The sequence below is a fragment of the Desmodus rotundus genome, chromosome 6 (genome assembly GCF_022682495.2).
Source record: "Desmodus rotundus isolate HL8 chromosome 6, HLdesRot8A.1, whole genome shotgun sequence".
Classification (NCBI taxonomy): domain Eukaryota; kingdom Metazoa; phylum Chordata; class Mammalia; order Chiroptera; family Phyllostomidae; genus Desmodus; species Desmodus rotundus.
In genome coordinates this window covers 99163300-99180965 of record NC_071392.1, presented here as the reverse complement: position 1 = coordinate 99180965, position 17666 = coordinate 99163300, and the positions used below count along the sequence as shown (strand labels likewise).

Here is a 17666-nt window from a genome sequence, read left to right as displayed (position 1 = left end):
GGCCTTGGGAGCCCATGGCCCATAATGAGAACTCAGTCAGAGTTTTACCACTCAGAGTAAAGGAGTCCCTGGTTTCCCAAATGTTCATGAATATTGATAACCAGTTTCTGGCAAGTAACTTTCTGCCTCAGGTTTACATCGTGATGGAATGTTCCCTGGACCAGCGAGCCTAATTCTCTGCTGTCTGGGCAGCCTCTCCAACACATCCCCCCCACCCCCCCACCAATAGAGCACTTGGCACTTTGCATAATAATTGTGGGTTTTTAAAATTCCTCTTCTCTGCTGGACTGCACACTCACCGAGGACAAGGGCACTCTGTCCTGTCCCCCACTGTGGCCTGGCTTCACCTGTGTGTGGCTATGTCACACTCAGCTGTGTCACACTTCTGTTTTTTAAATCCTCACCCGAGGATATGTTTATTGATTTTAGAGACAGAGGAAGGGAGAGAAATGTTGACTGGTTGCTTCCTATACATGCCCCTACTGAGAATCGAATCTGCAACCTAGGTGTGCGCCCTGACTGGGAATTGAACCTGCAACTTCTTGGTATATGGGATGATGCTCCAATCTACTGAGCCACACCAGCCAGGGCTCAGCAAGGATTTGATGCTTGAATGCATTGAAAAACTTACTTAGAAATATACAGAAAGCAATTCAATTGGCTCCTGAGTTGGTGCCTTTGGGGAAGTAGCCATTTGAAGGGCAATTTTTGTTAAATTTTGAAGGCAAATTTGAATACCGGATTTCTTGGAGTCCAATTTTACAAGAACCGCTGACGAGAACAGCAAGCATGCTGATGGTAAGAACCTAAACACAGGAGCCCGATGACCTGTTCCCAGTTGTAACTGTTCAGGATTTTCAGCGGGTGTCTCACATACACCATACAATCCTTGACACCACCCTAGATGCATGAAAACCACAGAGTGACGTGACGATCGTTTTCCTTAAGGGAGAAGAACATGTGCACACTCTCTCGACCAGAGCCTGGCATGCCGTCAGTGCTCAGTGATGGGCAGCCAGCGAGCATTTCATTAGCTGTGTGGCAGGGCAGTTAGCTGTTAGTAAGACAAATACGCCAGTAATCAGGGCGTACGACCACATAATAAACAACTCAGTCCATCTGATTTTTTCCTCATTCTAACCCCAACTAGAGGCACTTGATTTTATCCCAAGGTTTGAACCCCCCCCCCCAAAAAAAAACAAGACTGTTATTGAAAAGTCCATTAACTGAGGAAACAAGCGCCTTAAAATACAGTGTATTAATTTTTATTTCCTTCTTCACTCAAGGGGCTCCTGTCTTGGCCCTGAACACAAACAAATCTTTTCATGGTTCAAAGCAAACGCTCTTTTTTTTCAAATCAAAAGAACTTGCCTTTCTTTGTACTGGCTGAGAGAGTGTCAAGAAAAAACTAATTCTGGATCCCTCCCTAAACAAAAATTTAGTTTTTCAAAGGTATTACTCCAGGTTGTTGGAAAATCATTAGGACATAAAAGAGTCAGCCCGGAGCTGTAGAAACTCTTTATTTAAACCCACCCTTTACTGCAAAAGATAGCTGAAGATCAATCCAGGCTATTAAGAGTAAGAAGTGAAATGTGTTCCGAGGGAAACCTTTAACGCACTGGGGGTGAGACAGGCTGCTGAGGCTGGGCAGTGGGTCGGTCCCCCAGGAACCGTTTTTATCCTGCTAACGCCTTTCCCCCTCCCCCCCACTGATCACAGAGGCAACCTGTCTGGCTTCCCCTTTGATAAATGAAAGGACGGATTCATCTGCATGTAACTCACCTCCTCTTGTCTGTTACATAAAACAGATGCCACAGCTGTGGCTGTTCTGCAAACAGATGTTTCTGCCCAGAGAAACACAAGGCGGCAGATGATACCATGTGACTGTAGAGCAACTTATCTGCATTGTCCCCCCCCCCCCCCCCCCCCCCCCCCGCCCCGGCCTCCAGGGCCCCTCTGGGCTTGCATCGAGGACAGAACGGATTGCCCCTTGCCAGCACTTACCCTCCCTGCAGGGACATCATGGGACAGCCTGGAGAACCTGGGAGTGTGGTCGCCCTGGGCCTGATGCTCCCGGTGCTTGGCTTCCTGCAGACTGTCAGTGGGTGCCTTTTCCTGTCCCTTGTCCAGTTTGAAGAATTTGTCAAAAAAGCCGGCGTCCTTAGGCTTGGCGAGGGCTGCTCCCCCTGACTCAGGTGGCAGAGGCGCCGGTCCGCAAGTGGCAGAGAAGCCTGCGTGCTGGGCGGGGGTCTGGCCAGGGGTTTTATCTGGGTTGAGGCCCTGCGCAGCTGCCAGCGGAAGGGCCATTCTGTCACTCGGTTCTTTGTTCCCCGGGGCTTCACTGGAGCTGACATCAAGCTTCCCTGGAGCGGTGCATGAATCTGCAGCTTGGTCTTCGGTACGTCCTGGTACAGGCCGAGAGAGTGTCAAGAAAAAACGCGATTTAACAGCTGGGGCCTCAGCTTTGGCCTCTGTCCCAAGATTCTTTCCGTTGGCACCCGCGACAGCGCTGCTCTCCGCTGTCTTGGGGGAAGAAGTGGCCACACTGTCTTCCTGGACACTTATCCCCAAATCGACTGCAAACACAGACATCAACAGCGGTTATTCAGCCACACGAGGAAACTCACGGAGAGATAATGGACTACAAATGTTTCCCACACAAAGGCCACCACGCACACTGGGACTCTTGTTCTCCAGTCACCCTGCAGAGCAGAAGGTGGTTCTCTACATGTCTTCGGACCCTACTCTTCATGGGAGAGAGGAACAGAAGGTTAGTGAGGAAGAGGGCCAGTTATTGGAAACTACACGCCAGGTGCTGCACGTGTGATATTCATATTAATTATCTTCGCAGGAATCCTGTCACAAGCAAATTGTCGTGAATTCAACTGGGAGGCCGTAGTGCTGGGGAGCTTGGGGTCCACGCTGGAACAAGGTCTCTCACTCAGCCTTGGGACTCTTGGCATTTGGGTGGGATCCTTCTCTGGTAGGGGGCCCATCTTGTGCATTGTAGGGTGTTTAGCAGCATCCCTGGCCTTCACCCACCGGGTGCCCCAAACCGAGACAACCAAAAATGTCACCAGACATTGCCAAATGTCCCCTGGGAGGCAAAAATGACTCACATTTGAGAACCACTGAGTTGGAAGGTCTATTGGAATCCAAGCTACTTACCTTCTCAGGGTCTCAGTTGTCTGGTAAAGCGGGGCACTTTGTTAGGAAGATGACAAGAGTTACTATTCTTAGGACACACACAACAGTGCTGGGAATACAATCAGTGTGCAGTCAGTGTCCCAAACGCTGGCTGCTGGCACTACTCGTGAGTGAGCAAACGCACAGCCAGAGAGGCGGGCTGGTCCCACTCACTGCTCAGGAAGCTGGTACATAGCAGAGGCTGGGTACAGTTAGAAATCGGTTGAGAATACGAAAAGATTTTAAAAAGAAAGACTCAGAAAGTTTCTCTTGTGCAGGCTGGAAGGGCAGATGGACACAGAGAAGGCAAACTAGACCCCGGGCCCGCCTGGAATCAGTGGTGGACGGTGTGCTGTCTGAGACGGGGCCTTCTGCGGGGGGACCCTGTTTCCAGCCCCCGCCTGTTGTATTTTGACCTCTGCACTGACCTAATTCCATTGCCTCCTGCTTTGGGTCCCTTTTATAGAGAAGAGTGATATTCAGGAAAAATAAAAGACATGCCACCCATTTTAGAACCACAGTTAAAGATTGAGATTTTTCTGCTGAAAAATTACATGACTTTGGCCAGGTCACTAGACATTTTTTGAATTTCCTCAAAGAAAAATGGGCATAATAGTAGCTCCCTTGCAGGGTAGTTGCGACGTTCAACGGAGAAAACTCTTGCCAAGGACCCGGCACACTGCCTTTTCCATCGTAGGCTGAGATAGTGGACAGATAGGTTATTGTTTTTAAGGTTTGTCCCATGCCTTTGCCAGTATTGCATTCTGCTTTATACACTTGTGGACGGCTACTTCTTAATACCTGTTTGCGGGAAGACAGGGAGAAAGGGGAGAACGGAGGTTTCTTTGGGTCTGTCATTTAGCAATTGTTTTTGCCAAACTCTAGTACCTCCAGTGTCTAGAGTCAGGAATAAACAAACACGGAGAGATGGAGAGAGGGAAAGAGAGAGAGAAAGAGAAAGAGAGAGCACACAAGAGAGCTGGATTCTGGTGCAGAATGGCAATCTCCCCGTTCAGCACTGAGGAGCAGAGAAGGAAAGACCTGGAGCACCAGGGCTTCCTCATAAACTTGAACCCCAAGGACAGCACTCTGCAGGAAGCCTGACTGCATCTTCTAGGTCCTTTCCCCCTTTATTCTGTGGCCCAGGGATTCATAATCATGGTAAATATTATTCCCCAGGAGGAGGGGAGGGAGGGAGGGAGGGGGAGTGTGGGAGTAAGAAGGTGGTAGACGAACGTGTCAGGGTGCCCAGTCAGCGGGCGAAGTGTCCGAGTGAATAGAAATGAATTGTGGGGATGGTCTGTGCCAGGGGAAGCGGAAACAGTCGCCAAAAGTGGAGAGACTAAGATTCAAAACAGGGAAGGGCTTTGCAAAGTGCCGAGAGCACCAGTGGGTCTTTTTCCTCTCTTTCTTACACTCTGGCCACAAACCAAAGGAACAGGGTATGTGTGCGTGTTACCGCCATGGCAAACATTTCCGAAAACAATCTTCCCACATACAGATTTGTTTACAAAGTGCCAATATAGTGCTCGGATAAAGGATACATTTCTTACATCCCCGTGTCTAGGTAAGTCTTTGACGCCTGTTGAGATTACGACAGAGGCAGACCATGGCTGCTGATATCAGAGAATGGGCGAAGGGTTTTTGATAACTCGTGAGACCTAGGACTTCTTCAATGGGACATTCTGAGACACTGAAGCTCTGCCTCTCCCCAAACTTGGGTCCTTGAAAAACGCTCACTTCCCAGGTGGGCGCATGGCCTAAGCAAGACTAATAAGAAGAAATCCTGCGACTTTTGCTGAACTGCTTAGACCAGAGTTTTGCTCTTTGTGCTTGGGGTGGCAAACAACAAGTAGAGCTGGTGGCCTTGGCCATCCCTTTTGGGAATGCTTGCCTGAGAATCAACACAGATGAAAGCAGAGCCAAAAGTTCTAGGAGCAGGTGCTCAATTACAGCATTTGGGCGCCTGAATCCAGCTTTGCCTGAAGCTGATAGACCTTACCATTATAGGGACAACAATATATATTTTTTTACCACCTCATGTGTGCCAGTTTAAATTATGTACACACTCAGCGACTTGGAGAGGATTTCAGGGACTAGGTCAGTACCTACTTCACTAGTCAGTTAGCAGCAATCACTCCTCTCCTTGAGACGCTGCCAGGCTCTTTAAGTCTGCCTCAGAGGTATTCAGTACGAGAGGAGGAGAGGTAAAGAGAATGAAATGGGAGGAAGTGAGTTCCAAGAAGCCGGAGAGATGTAAGAAACACCCACAAAGCCTTTGTCTTCTCCGTAAAAGTGAAGGGAAAATGCACTTGGGGAAAAGAGATTACGGTCATTTGAGACCTCAAACATTAAAAACAAGTATGTTCTAAAACATAAGCTTACACACCCACACCCACACACATCCAGCCTGTGTGAGTGAGCAGGCAGAAAACACATTGGAATTACAGGTTTTATACTCTTGCAAATGTGGGGAGAGTTGACACGCCTCTCCTATGTTATTCTGGAAAGAAGAAAATGTTCTTTCTAGAGGACCGGAACCAAGCTTTCAGCTCCTACGAAGAAGCTTGGGAGAAACCCACCCTGAGTCTGGTTCCAATAAAAGCATTTCTCATAAAGCAGACAAACAGATGACATACCAGAGAGCTTTACTTTCCGTGAAAAACAATGTGTAAGGGTTTAAGGAAGATAAAAGGAATCGAGTAAATGCAAATGGCGGTTCCCGAGTAGTTAGGAGAGTTGAACATTTTGATCTCTTTAGTGCAGGAAAGATATTTTGTATTGTGTGTGTGGTTTTTTTTTTTGTAAAGAAAGTGATTTTATCTAGACCTCAGGCTGAGAACTTATTTCTAGGGGCAGCTCAGTGTAATTGTTAAAGAACTTAGATTGTGGATTGGAAGGGCCTGGGTCTAACTCTTAACTTATTTATTAAATATGTGACCTCATCAAGTGACTTCATATCTTTGTGCCTCGGTTTAATTATAAAACAAGCAAGAAAATAACAGTGCCTTCTTCAAGGGATGACCGTAAGGGTTCAATGACGTATTTCCGGTAAAGTGCTTCACACAGCAGCTGGTATGTGGTGGGTATTCAGTAAGCATTAGATACACTGTAGTATTTATGTTATTACTAGAATTACTAGTTGATATTCCTATGTGTCACTCATAAAACAAGGAATTATTCCAATGGTTTAACCTACAAACTTGAGTGCTCTGGAAAGACTTTTAAAAATGGAAATGATATGAGGTAACTGATCCTCAGAAGTATAAGAATCTGGTCCAGAGAAGTTTCAAGAATTCTTATCATTTCTAAGTACCAAATATTCCTAGTCAAGGCAAGCTGCTTCATCAGAGTTCTAGTTATTTATTGAAAAACACATAGACACACAGTTTGTATTACAATACTCAGAACTTCTGTGGTAGGATTATCTTTTTTTCTTTTCATGTGCCAAAGCTAAAATTTTCACTTGTTATAGCTGTAAAAACAGTACCTAGTATTCATGGAGGCTGCCCGCGAGCCAAACATGGTAAGTGCTATGTGTGACCAGAAGCATTTGATTCAGTTGTTACGGCAAATCTACAAGTTAGATACTGCCATTTCTCCCATTTTACGGATGGGAAAACTGAGGCTCTGGGAAGTCAAGTTACTTTTCTCATGTCCTCCAGCTCTTAAGTGGTGGAGTCAGGATTTGAACCCATGTTTGACTGATCACAAAGCCCAAGCTCCTAACATGTTACAGAAGCAGCAAGAACAGGAGAGAGGGAGAGAGGAAAGATGAATTAAGTAGAAACAGTTTGGTTAATAGAATTAGATTAAAAAAAATCTATGCACAGAGGAAAATCCTGTGATTTCACACACCTGGAAAATATAAGTGATTTTTTTTGTTTTAAATAAAAATTGAACCATGCCATTTATCTGCACAAAACTATCCAAATAGAGCTTCAACGCAGTCAAATCAAGTCCAAAGTCTACCAAGGACCATGGCTCATCCTGTGTTATTCCTCTCACCTGCCAACACACCAACCTAGTTCCTACCTGAAGCCCTTTGCCCTAGTTCTCTTTCTACCTGGTCATGCTTCCCCCATCTTTCCATGACTACCTGGCCACCATTCCAGCCTCAGGCCAGGCCTCCCTGAGCGCTGTCTCTGAAGGAACACACCACTCACCCCATCCACTCTTTGGGTCTGCAGGGCACACCTTGGTCTCTGATGTCCTTTCATTAATCTGTGGTTTAATCATTTCCTGCCCCCTAGAATGGAAGCCCCAGGTGGGCAGAGACTTGGTCTGTTGTATTTTCAGATGCGCCCCCAGTAGTGATTGGCATACAGAATAGGATGACATCTGGGAGCTTGATGACAAGCTGTCTGCGACCACGATGGTACCAGTGACAAGAATGGCAACCCTTGTTGTAACAGGGGTGGGAGAGACACAGTTCTAGTCCTGCTGAGAATTCATGATCCAAATCCTCCCAGTTCCTAAGCTTAAAGAGGGAAGCCGACACTGTCAGCTTCACCATACCCACAAATGAAATGCCCACTTATGAAAATCATCCCCCACTCCGATCTCCCTTCCTCGGTGACACCGTCCTATGCATCACTATCCTGATGGATCAGGAAGAAGGACAAATCAAGTGGAAGCTAATGTGCATTAACTGCAAACAGAAATCTTGAATCTGGCAGAAGATTCAGGCGTCTGTAGAGTCATGTGAAGGGCCAGGTCGCATCACCCGGTGGCTGTTGTTGGATCAGAGTCAAACAGGTCACCAAGGAGAAGGGGAAGTAGAGGACAAGACTCTAAGATCTTCAAAAGAGAGTTGTATTTGAATATCAAAGGGCGACGGCAGGCCCTTGGGGGAAACTGATGAAGACCTCAGACAGTTTTGCAGAAATGACCCTTTTGCCGTCACACTGCGAGAGTCAAATGACACTTCAAACCACCACGAGGCTTTCTGTGTTGTGCTAATGCATTTGTCAGTTTAAAGATCTGCAAATAAGCATCCATGTGGCAGATACTTATGGCTCGGGGGAAGAGAGTAGTTCTGAAAATTTCACTGGATGGTCAGATTTCATGCTTTCCATTTCAATATTAAAAAGATAGGAACTCTTTGCCAAAACGTTCTAACATGGATAAAAAGAAAGGAATGGGTTTGGGGGGGCATGGGGGAAGACTTCTCAGCTATGAGCTTGATATAACATGTCTAAATACTCAGTGATGAAAATGCTGGGCTCAGATGTAATGTGCGCAAAAGGTAGCTGCTCAGCCTGCGTTCTTGCAACAGCGTCCTCTGAGGTCACTGGTGATTGTCGGTCACCATGGGGCAAAAGAATGCTAGTGACATGCTACATTCCCACTCTATTCCTCACCCACACATTTGTAGTCATTCACATGCTACAAAAATCTAGAACATACAGAGGCAATTCAAACACAAAACCGGCCTTCTTTCAAACACGGGCAAATATTGTCACTCACATTAGATGCTGGATTTTGGATTAGTTTTCCCCCTCATGTTGATGACACACATTTAACATGTGTTTACTCCCCAAGATGATTCATCTCTCAACCCTTTTCTTTCCTGGTCTCTGCCCTTCACCTTCACTGCCATATAACTAATATTGTCAACCCAGCGTCGCTTATCAAAGAGTTCATGGTCATAAAAACACCAGTGGGCATTCTGGATACATGTACAGAGGTTGTCTGTATCCTTGTTGTTGGTTTTTTATAAAAATTGGATCATGTTAGACACAGTTTTCAATTGCTTTTATGTGTCATTTCTATGGGTTGAATGTTTGTGTCCACATGTCACATTTTAACCCCTACTGTGGTGGTATGAGGGGATGGAGGCCCCTGGCTGGTGCTGGGGTCACGAGGGTGGAGCCCTCAGGGAAGGGATTAGTGCCCTTAGGAAAGAGACCCTGAGAGCTAGCTCGCCCCTTCCAGCACGCGAGGACGCAGTGCAAAGACAACTATAAATCAGGAAGAGGGCCTTTCCATGACAAAAAATTTTCCATGACAAACAATGCTGGATCAACTTTGATGTTCAAAAGTCCTAAATTAGTGCTTTATGCCTGTGCAATAGAGGCACAGATGTACAATTGCTATACCAGGGGTGTCCAAACTTTTGGCGTCTCTGGGCCACACTGGAAGAAGAAGAGTTGTCTTGGGTCACATGTAAAATACACAAACACTAACGAAAACTGATGAGCAAAAACAAAAACAAAAACAAAAACAAAAATGTTCGGTGCATAGTATTCTTGAATCTGCCACCACAGAGAAGCAAAAAAGTCCTCTCATAATAACCCTAACTATGCAGCAGCCCTTTCGGTAATCTTTTAAAATTGTCAAGCAGGTCCCAAGTTTGTGATCACTAATATAGAAAATGTACATACCCAAGTAATAAAACTAAGTAATGTTTTAAGTAAATTTACGATTTCGTGCTGGGCCGCATGCATAGCCATCCAGGGCCACATGTGGCCTGTGGGGAGGACACGGCTGAGCTACACAGCTTTTAAAGATAGACATTGTCAGATTACTTTCCAAAAAAAAGGCTCTAGAAATTCACATTTCCAGCAAAAGTTTGATGAGTGTCTCTCTCTCTCTCTGTCTCTCTCACCCCCAACGATGGCAGGGATATGAAGCAGCAAGAACACTGGTCCGATACACAATATTAAACACCTTTTTACAGGGAGGGCCGCGTATCATTTTAGGAGCGCCCTCAGCTGTGAGATCACCAAGGGTAAGCTTTGGAGCTGGGAGTGACGGCAGGTTGAATGCATGCCGCATGGACCCCCATTAAGGAGGATGATTATTAGTTTGGAACTCTGGGGCTCTGAGAACAGCTGGCCAGAAAGTAGTAGGAGGCAAGGGGCTCGGGGCAGAAGGATGGGGAAAGCAACCAGATTGAGAAGACATCACATTCTCCAGGGTGGACAGACAAATGGCCAATGGGCACGTAAAAGAATGCTCAGCATCATCGATCACCGGGGAGGGCAATGAAACCACAACATGAAACCACTCCCCACCCACCAGGAAGGCTGCGACCCAAAGGGCAGATGACAATGGGTGTCGGTGACAGTGTGGAGAAACGGGAGCTCTCGTAGGTTGCTGGTGGATAAAGCGGAACAGTGCAGTTACTTTGGAAAGCAGTCTAGCAATTCCCCAAAAGAGTTAAACACGGACTTACTTTATGATCCAGTATTTCCATGCCTAGGTACAGAGCCAAGAGATTAAAAACCTATATTCACGTCAAAACTTGTACGTAAGTGTTCAAGCTGTCTCGTGCACCAGAGCCCCCGAATAGGAACCACCCAAATGCCCGTCATCTGACGACTAGCTAAACAGCATGTGGCATATACACGCAGTGGAGTATTACTGAGCCATGAAAAAGAAGTTCCGCCGCGGGCTGCGATGTGGGCGGACCTCGAAAACACGCTGCCAGGTGAAAGAATCCGGACACGAAAGGCCACAGATTATGTGTTCTGTCGTGATACAAAAATGTCCAGAGTAGGCAAATCTGTAGAGACAGAAAGTAGACTCGAGGTTGCTGGGAGCTGGAGGAGGGGGGATCGGAGGTGACTGCTTAAGGGACTTCTTTTTCAGGTGAGAAAAATGTTCTGGAATGAGACCATGGGGATTGTTGTCTACTTCGTGAATATACTAACAAGTGATGAACTGTACACTTTACAAGGGTGAATTTTTCAGAACGTGAATTATATCGCAATTTTGAAAAGGAAGCTATATAAACAAATATGAACATGGTGGGGGCGGGGGGAGGGGACAAGGAGCATTAGACGTGAACAAGCCGTCCACAGGAAAAGAACCGCGGCTGGGTTTTAAGCATTGAAAACGATGGCCAACCTCAGAAATAGTAAAATACCAGCAAAATAAAATCCCAGCGAGACTCAGCTCCCCACCTGTCAAATCGGTCACCCTGGTGAGATTTGGTGCCTTCATGGGGAGGGGTATGAAAAGCAGTACGTGTGTCTTTGCTGGGAGCGGGAGGGTACTTGAGTGATACCCGTCAGTATTTAAAAGTCCGCAAACTCTGCGCTGTCCCTTCTCCATCCAGACTGTTCCCCTGTAAGTACCACTACACAGAGGCATGCTGTTCGGGGGACCAGTGTTTCTGCGGCTGCAGACTGGAAACAGCCTCACCTCTGGGCCCTGGGGACCTGGGTGAGCCGGCGATCATCTGTCCCCTCGATGAAGTGAGCCACAGGCAAGAACACTCCTAGACAGCTGGTCCGCGATAAGAAAGCTACACCCAAGTGTCTGCACAGCTGCCCCCGTGCTTTTTAAACATGACGTCGAGAGGTCGAGGAGAGGATTTGAAAACACCCACGCTCGGAACACCCTTGGCTACAAGGCACAGCATGGAGTGCTTGTCCCTAAGGAAGGAAACTTGGGGACGGGGTGATGGGGGCAGAGTCCAGGCCGCGATGTTTTTCCCTGCCGTTCACGACGTATCTGAGAGTATGAAGTCTCACCCCCACCCCTGTCACTTACAACTGTACAAATAGTAAAGAGAAAAGGCAAAGGAGAGGTGTAGAAATGAGAAGTGGGATTTCAGGGGTGTTTGACCTACTTCCCGCCTTGCCTGGGGCCGGCCTGTGCACGGAGGGGCTCGGGGCCCAGTGGGCTCAGCATCCAGGTGTGGGTGCCCCGCCTTGGGGGCGTCTCCAGAGGCTGATCCTCTGCTCCCCAAACTCAGGGACTTGAATTTTTAAGTCACCAGGAGTTGATGTACCTCTCAGAGTTCATTTTACAAAGAACTCATGAATCAACCCCACGGGCAGTTTAAGAGGAGAAAACAGAGCTGGGAAGGGGCCATGGGCCACTGGTGCCCTGCCACCCAAGTGGTCCCTCCCTGTGGGACCTGCGGGAGCACCTTATGGAGGGCAGGATGCCCAGAGAGCCCAGAACCCAGCCACCACGCCTGCAGTTGACTACACGCAGGGCGCCAAACTCATTTTCACCGGGGGCCATGGCAGCCTCGTGGTTGCCTTCAATGGGCCGAATGTAATTCTAAGACTGTATACATGTCACTGCTCCTAAACTATGGGGAAGGAGCTCAGTGCTGCCGCCGGGTAGAATCAAGGTGCTGGGCTGGATAAAACAAGGTGGAGGACCAGATTCAGCCCACGAGCCTTGCCACCTGTGGGCTATAGGATTCAAATGTTTAATGCTCCAAGCTGTGATTACCTGGTGTGATGATGATGATGATGATTAAAATCTACCTGGTTAAGACATGTGAGGTAATAGCCCTGGCTGGAGTGGCTTAGTGGGTTGAGACATGTGAGGTAATAAAAAAACTTCACAATATCAGAGGTTGGCCTCTGTGAGATCTGCTTGGTGTTTGGCCCACAGGTTGTTTGGATTGTCTTTGAATTGGAAAATGTCATTTGAAACTCCTAGCATTGGGCTTTCATGGCAATATCTTCTTATCCGCTGAGGGATCCCCCCAGGGCTGAGCAGATCCTTCTAGACAGGGAGCGACTCCAGTTATCCCTACACCCCCCAGAGCCTCCTGCTGGGTCTCAGGTGTAGGGTACTGAGGTGAGAACTGCCCCCAGCATTTCTGATTGGGGGGGTGCTGGCTGGGGCCCCCACATCCGCAGGTCTAATAGTTCCAGGAGATGGGATGCTGCTAGCCCAGGGCCACTCTGAGGGTCACGGGCACACGTCACAGCCCTGGCAGCTACAAACGGAGCCGGACCCTGCTTCCGTGTGAGTTGCGGAGCGGGGATTTTAACCTAGCCTGTCTGACTCTGAGAGTATTTCCTCGACTGCTTTCCTCTTAGCTGCGGTGAGTCTGCGGCCTCTTCTGCGGGCACCCGTATCAGAAGAGGCGAGAGTAGTTAAGAGTGGAATTGAATCCCCACGGAAGATGAAGCCCAAGCCCCAGTACCGGGGGCCTCATTAGCAGATGGTCAAGGAAAGATGAGGTCCATTAGGGTGAGCCTCATTCCAGTGTATCTGTGTCCTTATTAAAAGGGGCAATTTGGACTCAGAGACAGACACATGGAAGGAAGGTGTGGGGATGCAGAAGACCATCTAGAAGCCAAGGAAAGCCTGAGGCCACCAGAAGCTTGAACAGAGGCGGGGAACAGATTCTGCCCCCCACCCCACCATCATCCTCAGAAGCCACCAACCCTGTCACCGCTTCATTTTGGACTTCTGGCCTCCGGCACTGCGAGACAATAAATGTCTTAAGGCACTTGCTTAAGGCACCCCGATGGCGACACTTGGTTGGGGCTGTCCCAGGACACTGAGGTGTTTTCAAGGTGAGCCCGTGGCTGTGATCCTTCTGTTTCATTCCTCCATCAACAGGATTGGCAATCCCGACCCCAAGGGAGCGCCCAGTGACACTGACCTTCATCGTAGAGTTGAATGGTGTGGGTTGACACCATCACCGGCCCCCCGTTTTGAGCACAGTCCCTCCTAGCTGCCTCCTGGAATGGAACACAGGCCAGGGTCACTTAAGTCTTTAGGGAAAATCAGAAGAACTCAAGGCCACAGGGGTGCCTGCCCCAAGTTAGACGCAATGTAAAGGCTCTGTTTCTGGACACACCCCAGCGTTCTATCAGAGAGACTCAATCCCACCCCAAGGACTGGGTTTCTGGGATTGTGACAACCCCCCCCCCTTGTCTGTCCCTTGTCTCAGGAGCCCACAGGCACCTGTGGGACGGGCCCCGGCATGCGGATGGAACGCCCAGGTTAACCCGGGCACCTGTAGGACCAGCGGGGAACAATGATTTAGCATGCTGACACCAGAACCTGTGGGGGAGATCCCACCCTGCTGTCCACACACGTGGGCACAGTCCTTGGCCAGGCCCCCAGTCAACAAACCCATCTAACACAGGAAGTCCTTTCTGTTCCACACCCACCCCCTGCATCTCACGGCAGGGGCCTACAGTTGGCCTCTTTCCAACTGTAGGCCACTGCCCTGATTTTCTTCCTCTTCTGTTATTAGAGACATTGAAACAGATTTTACACATGTTTGTGTGTGCATGCAAACAGACATATATATACATACATTCACATGGAAAGAAAAAATCACAAGAGAATATATGTTATATAATGTCATTTAAGCCATAATATCATCTTCAGAGATGTCCAAACTTTTGGCGTCTCTGGGCCACACTGGAAGAATTGTCTTGGGCCACACATTAAATACATTGAGACAGGTAATCACAAAAAGTCTCATAATGTTTTAAGTAAATTTACAATTTTGTGTTGGGCCTCACTCGCAGCCATCCTGGCTGCATGCGGCCCGTGGGCTGCAGGTTGGACACCCCTGATTCTGAATTATTTCCCTGATAGTTGACATGGGTTGGATATTGATTTTATGCTAAGTACTTTGCATATTGTATCGTATTTTGCTAATTCTGTTAGTAGTATAATACATGTTAATAAGTGCATAGAAAAATAAAAACTAAAAGACCAATAGCAACCTTCTAAAGGTAGGGACCTCTGGGGCGGATATGAAAGACTTCTCTTTTCTTTATATTTTGCTAATGGTTTTCTTTGTTTAAAATAAGTCGGTGTTCTTGGGTTTATCATGAACTTTACCAAGAAACCACGAAAGCTGAACACCAAACCCGTGGTACCACCAGGCCCTGAGGTTACAACTGGCTTTCCTGGGCCAATACGTGGTCTGCAAAGGTGATTTATTTGGCTCATAGAATTTTTAAAAAGTATTTTGGAATCTGTTGCCGCTATTTAAAAGGCAGATTTTATCAATGTTGGTTTCTAACTCCTGATGAAAATAAGGGTCTGGGACCCTCTTGATAGCATGTGTTGGCCAGAGCCAGCAGGCTTCGAGTGGGCCCCCCACCCCCCATCCCCCCTACTGCTTTGCTCCCTTTTGTGACTGCCTAGTCCTGGAGGACAGGGGCTCCGTGACTTGGAGTCACCTGGGGTGCCTGAGAAACTTCTGAGGCCTGGACCCACACCCAGAGGTCAAGTTTAGGTTGGTTTTGGCCGCTAGTTGTCAGGAGTTTGAAAAGCATCCTGGGTAATTCCAGTACACAGTCAGGTTTGACACCTGCCAGGAGTTTTTGGCCCATTCCTTCAAATCCAGCCTTCCATTGTGGGCAGGAAGTCCCTCTATCACATGATTGATATTAGTACAGGGCGTTAGCTTCCTCCTATAGGGATTCCATGTTTCACTGTGTCCCAAGTCTTAAATGGAATTGATCTCAGAAACATGGCTGGTAGAAATTTAGGCTTCCCACCACCTGGTCAGAGAAGACCCCAGGAGAAGCCTTTGGGTGTCCCTGCCCTCAGGCTTCCAGAGCAGTCTCCTCAAAGAAGAATTCCTAGACTAGGAGTCTGCTGCCGGGCTGCACACACCACAGGTGAGGAGCTCTGCTCGTGCGGAAGCCTGCCCTGGCTCCCGCACGCCTGTCTGCTACAATTGTTCCGGGGCCGCTGTGGTTCCCAGATGATTCTGATGTGCAGCCCAGACTGTGAACTGCGGATCGAAGCCTGGGTTTCACATCCTTGGCTGCTGACAGGTGGGGCTGGGTCACTCTTTGCGGCAGGGCCGTTCTGTGCATTGTAGGGTGTTTACCAACATCCTGGGCCTCTACCCACCAGACCAGTAGTAGCACGACCTCAATTGTGACAGCCAGAAATGTCTCCAGACATCGCCAAGTGTCCCCTAGTGGGTACAGACAACATCACCCACAGCTGAGAACCACTGGGCCAAACCCACCCGGCGGCGGGTATCAGGTCGGCTCCATAGGAATCACCTTGGAGGTCCCTAAAGACACAGGATCCCTCGGCTCCCAGACCAGCCTTTTCTGACTCAGTGCATCTCAGGCGGGGCCGAGAGCCTGTGTTTTCGCCAAGCTCCGTGATGGATTCTGGAGGTCCGAATACAACAGAACAACCCCTGGGAAGACGGGGTCTACGTGATAAGCCCTGAGCAGGCCATTCGTTGGGCCGTCACGCCCTACTCTGCCGAGTTGCAGCTAACGATCCAGGGACCGCCTCAACACTACCTCGTAAGTGTCCACTTCCGAATCATTCTCTAGGTCATCAGCTCGTTGTGGGACACTCAGCTGGTTACCCATTGTTCCTGCAACAGAGATAAACAGGGAGAGAGAGAGAAATTAAAATTCTCGACAGACAGAAGCCTAACTGCCGCCTGTGAAGCGAAGGGACAGAGAACTGACAAGCCACCGTGGTGCATCATCACAGTGGCTGATAGTTACTTTGGGGAGTGAGAAGGGTCAGACCATCATTCAATGAAGTTCAAGTCCAGCGTGGCCCCGATGTTCATGTGCGTTTCATTGCCGCGGTAAAAAGTTATCATCAGGAAGAGTGTATTCAGCATAGACAATATTTCCTTCCCTCCCAGTCACAGCTTTTATACCAAGGAGATTTTAGGATGAAGATAATTAAAATAATACAATTTTTAGTATGCGCTGATCTTCAAACGAAATTAGGGCCCCTGTGCAATCCCATCTATTTTTTTGTTATAGCACTCAGCACTACTTGTAATTGTCTATTTATTTGGCCGTATTTTTACTCATTAATTCGACAAATACATACTGAGCACCGATTCTGCACCTTATGCTGCACCAGGCACTAGGGTTACAGCTGTGAATTAAAGAGATGAGGCTGCTTGACCTCACAGAGCTGCAATTGGTGGTGGTGGTGGTGGTGGTGGGGTGAACAAACAATAAACAAATAGACAAGAAATCCACAAGCCGGGCCATTTCCAATGACAAGGCAGCAGGTGCAGTGGTCATGAACACCCTGTGACCTGCAAAGTCTAGGATGCTCACTGCCTGGACCTTTGCAGAAAGCCTGTCAACGCCTGCGCTAGGCCACTGTGGGTACTATGTATCCACTGTGCACACGAGGCAGCTGAGAAATCATATGCTGCCCATGGTGAGCCTGACCAAGATCGGAACATAAGAATGAAGACAATAACAACTCTAACAACCACATCAGTGATAAAATAGTAAGACAACAACTACTTTGGCGAGAGCTCACCATGGATTGAGACACTGTCCTGAGAGCTTTACGTAGAGTAAACTAATTCACTCCTTCCCGCAAATCAGCAAGACAGTGGTGCCATCGTTCCAGTTTTATAGATGGGAGAACTGAGGTTCACAGGTTAGAGGTGTTGACCGAGGCCACACACACACTGGACTGTGTCTCCATCTAAATCCAGCTTTTTGCCCAATGAAAACTTATTTGCCAGAGGGTTTACATGTTTTTAAAGCTCCTATTATTCAATTTAAACTCAGTCCAAGTTGGAGGCCACTTTCACTAGAAATGTTTGAGGTTGTGAAAAAGCTTTGGGTTGGAGAAGTGTGACGTGTGTGGGCAGGAGAGAAACTTTGTCACCCACAGAGCTGGGGTTACACGGTCCTGTCGCTGCACATTTTAAGTAGCCTCTCTGGACTTCAAGGCCAAGTGGCCCCAAAGAAAGAGAAGGCATTTGAACGTCTTTGGGATGTTGCAAA

At 48.0% G+C, this 17666-nt stretch overlaps 1 protein-coding gene across 14 annotated transcripts in view; it reads right to left on the bottom strand.

Annotated features, from left to right (window-relative positions):
* BCAS1 (brain enriched myelin associated protein 1) overlaps positions 1-17666 on the bottom strand; it is a 79599-nt gene that overhangs the window by 55732 nt on the left and 6201 nt on the right. For all 14 annotated transcript variants that reach the window (XM_053926381.2, XM_053926380.2, XM_053926383.2 and 11 more), the window contains 3 exons: positions 16191-16267; positions 13556-13634; positions 2005-2576 (listed from right to left, as the gene is read on the bottom strand). In XM_053926381.2, coding sequence (XP_053782356.1) covers positions 2005-2576; positions 13556-13634; positions 16191-16262 — 723 coding nt within the window. In that variant the 5' untranslated portion in view covers positions 16263-16267. The remainder of the gene's footprint in view (positions 1-2004; positions 2577-13555; positions 13635-16190; positions 16268-17666) is intronic.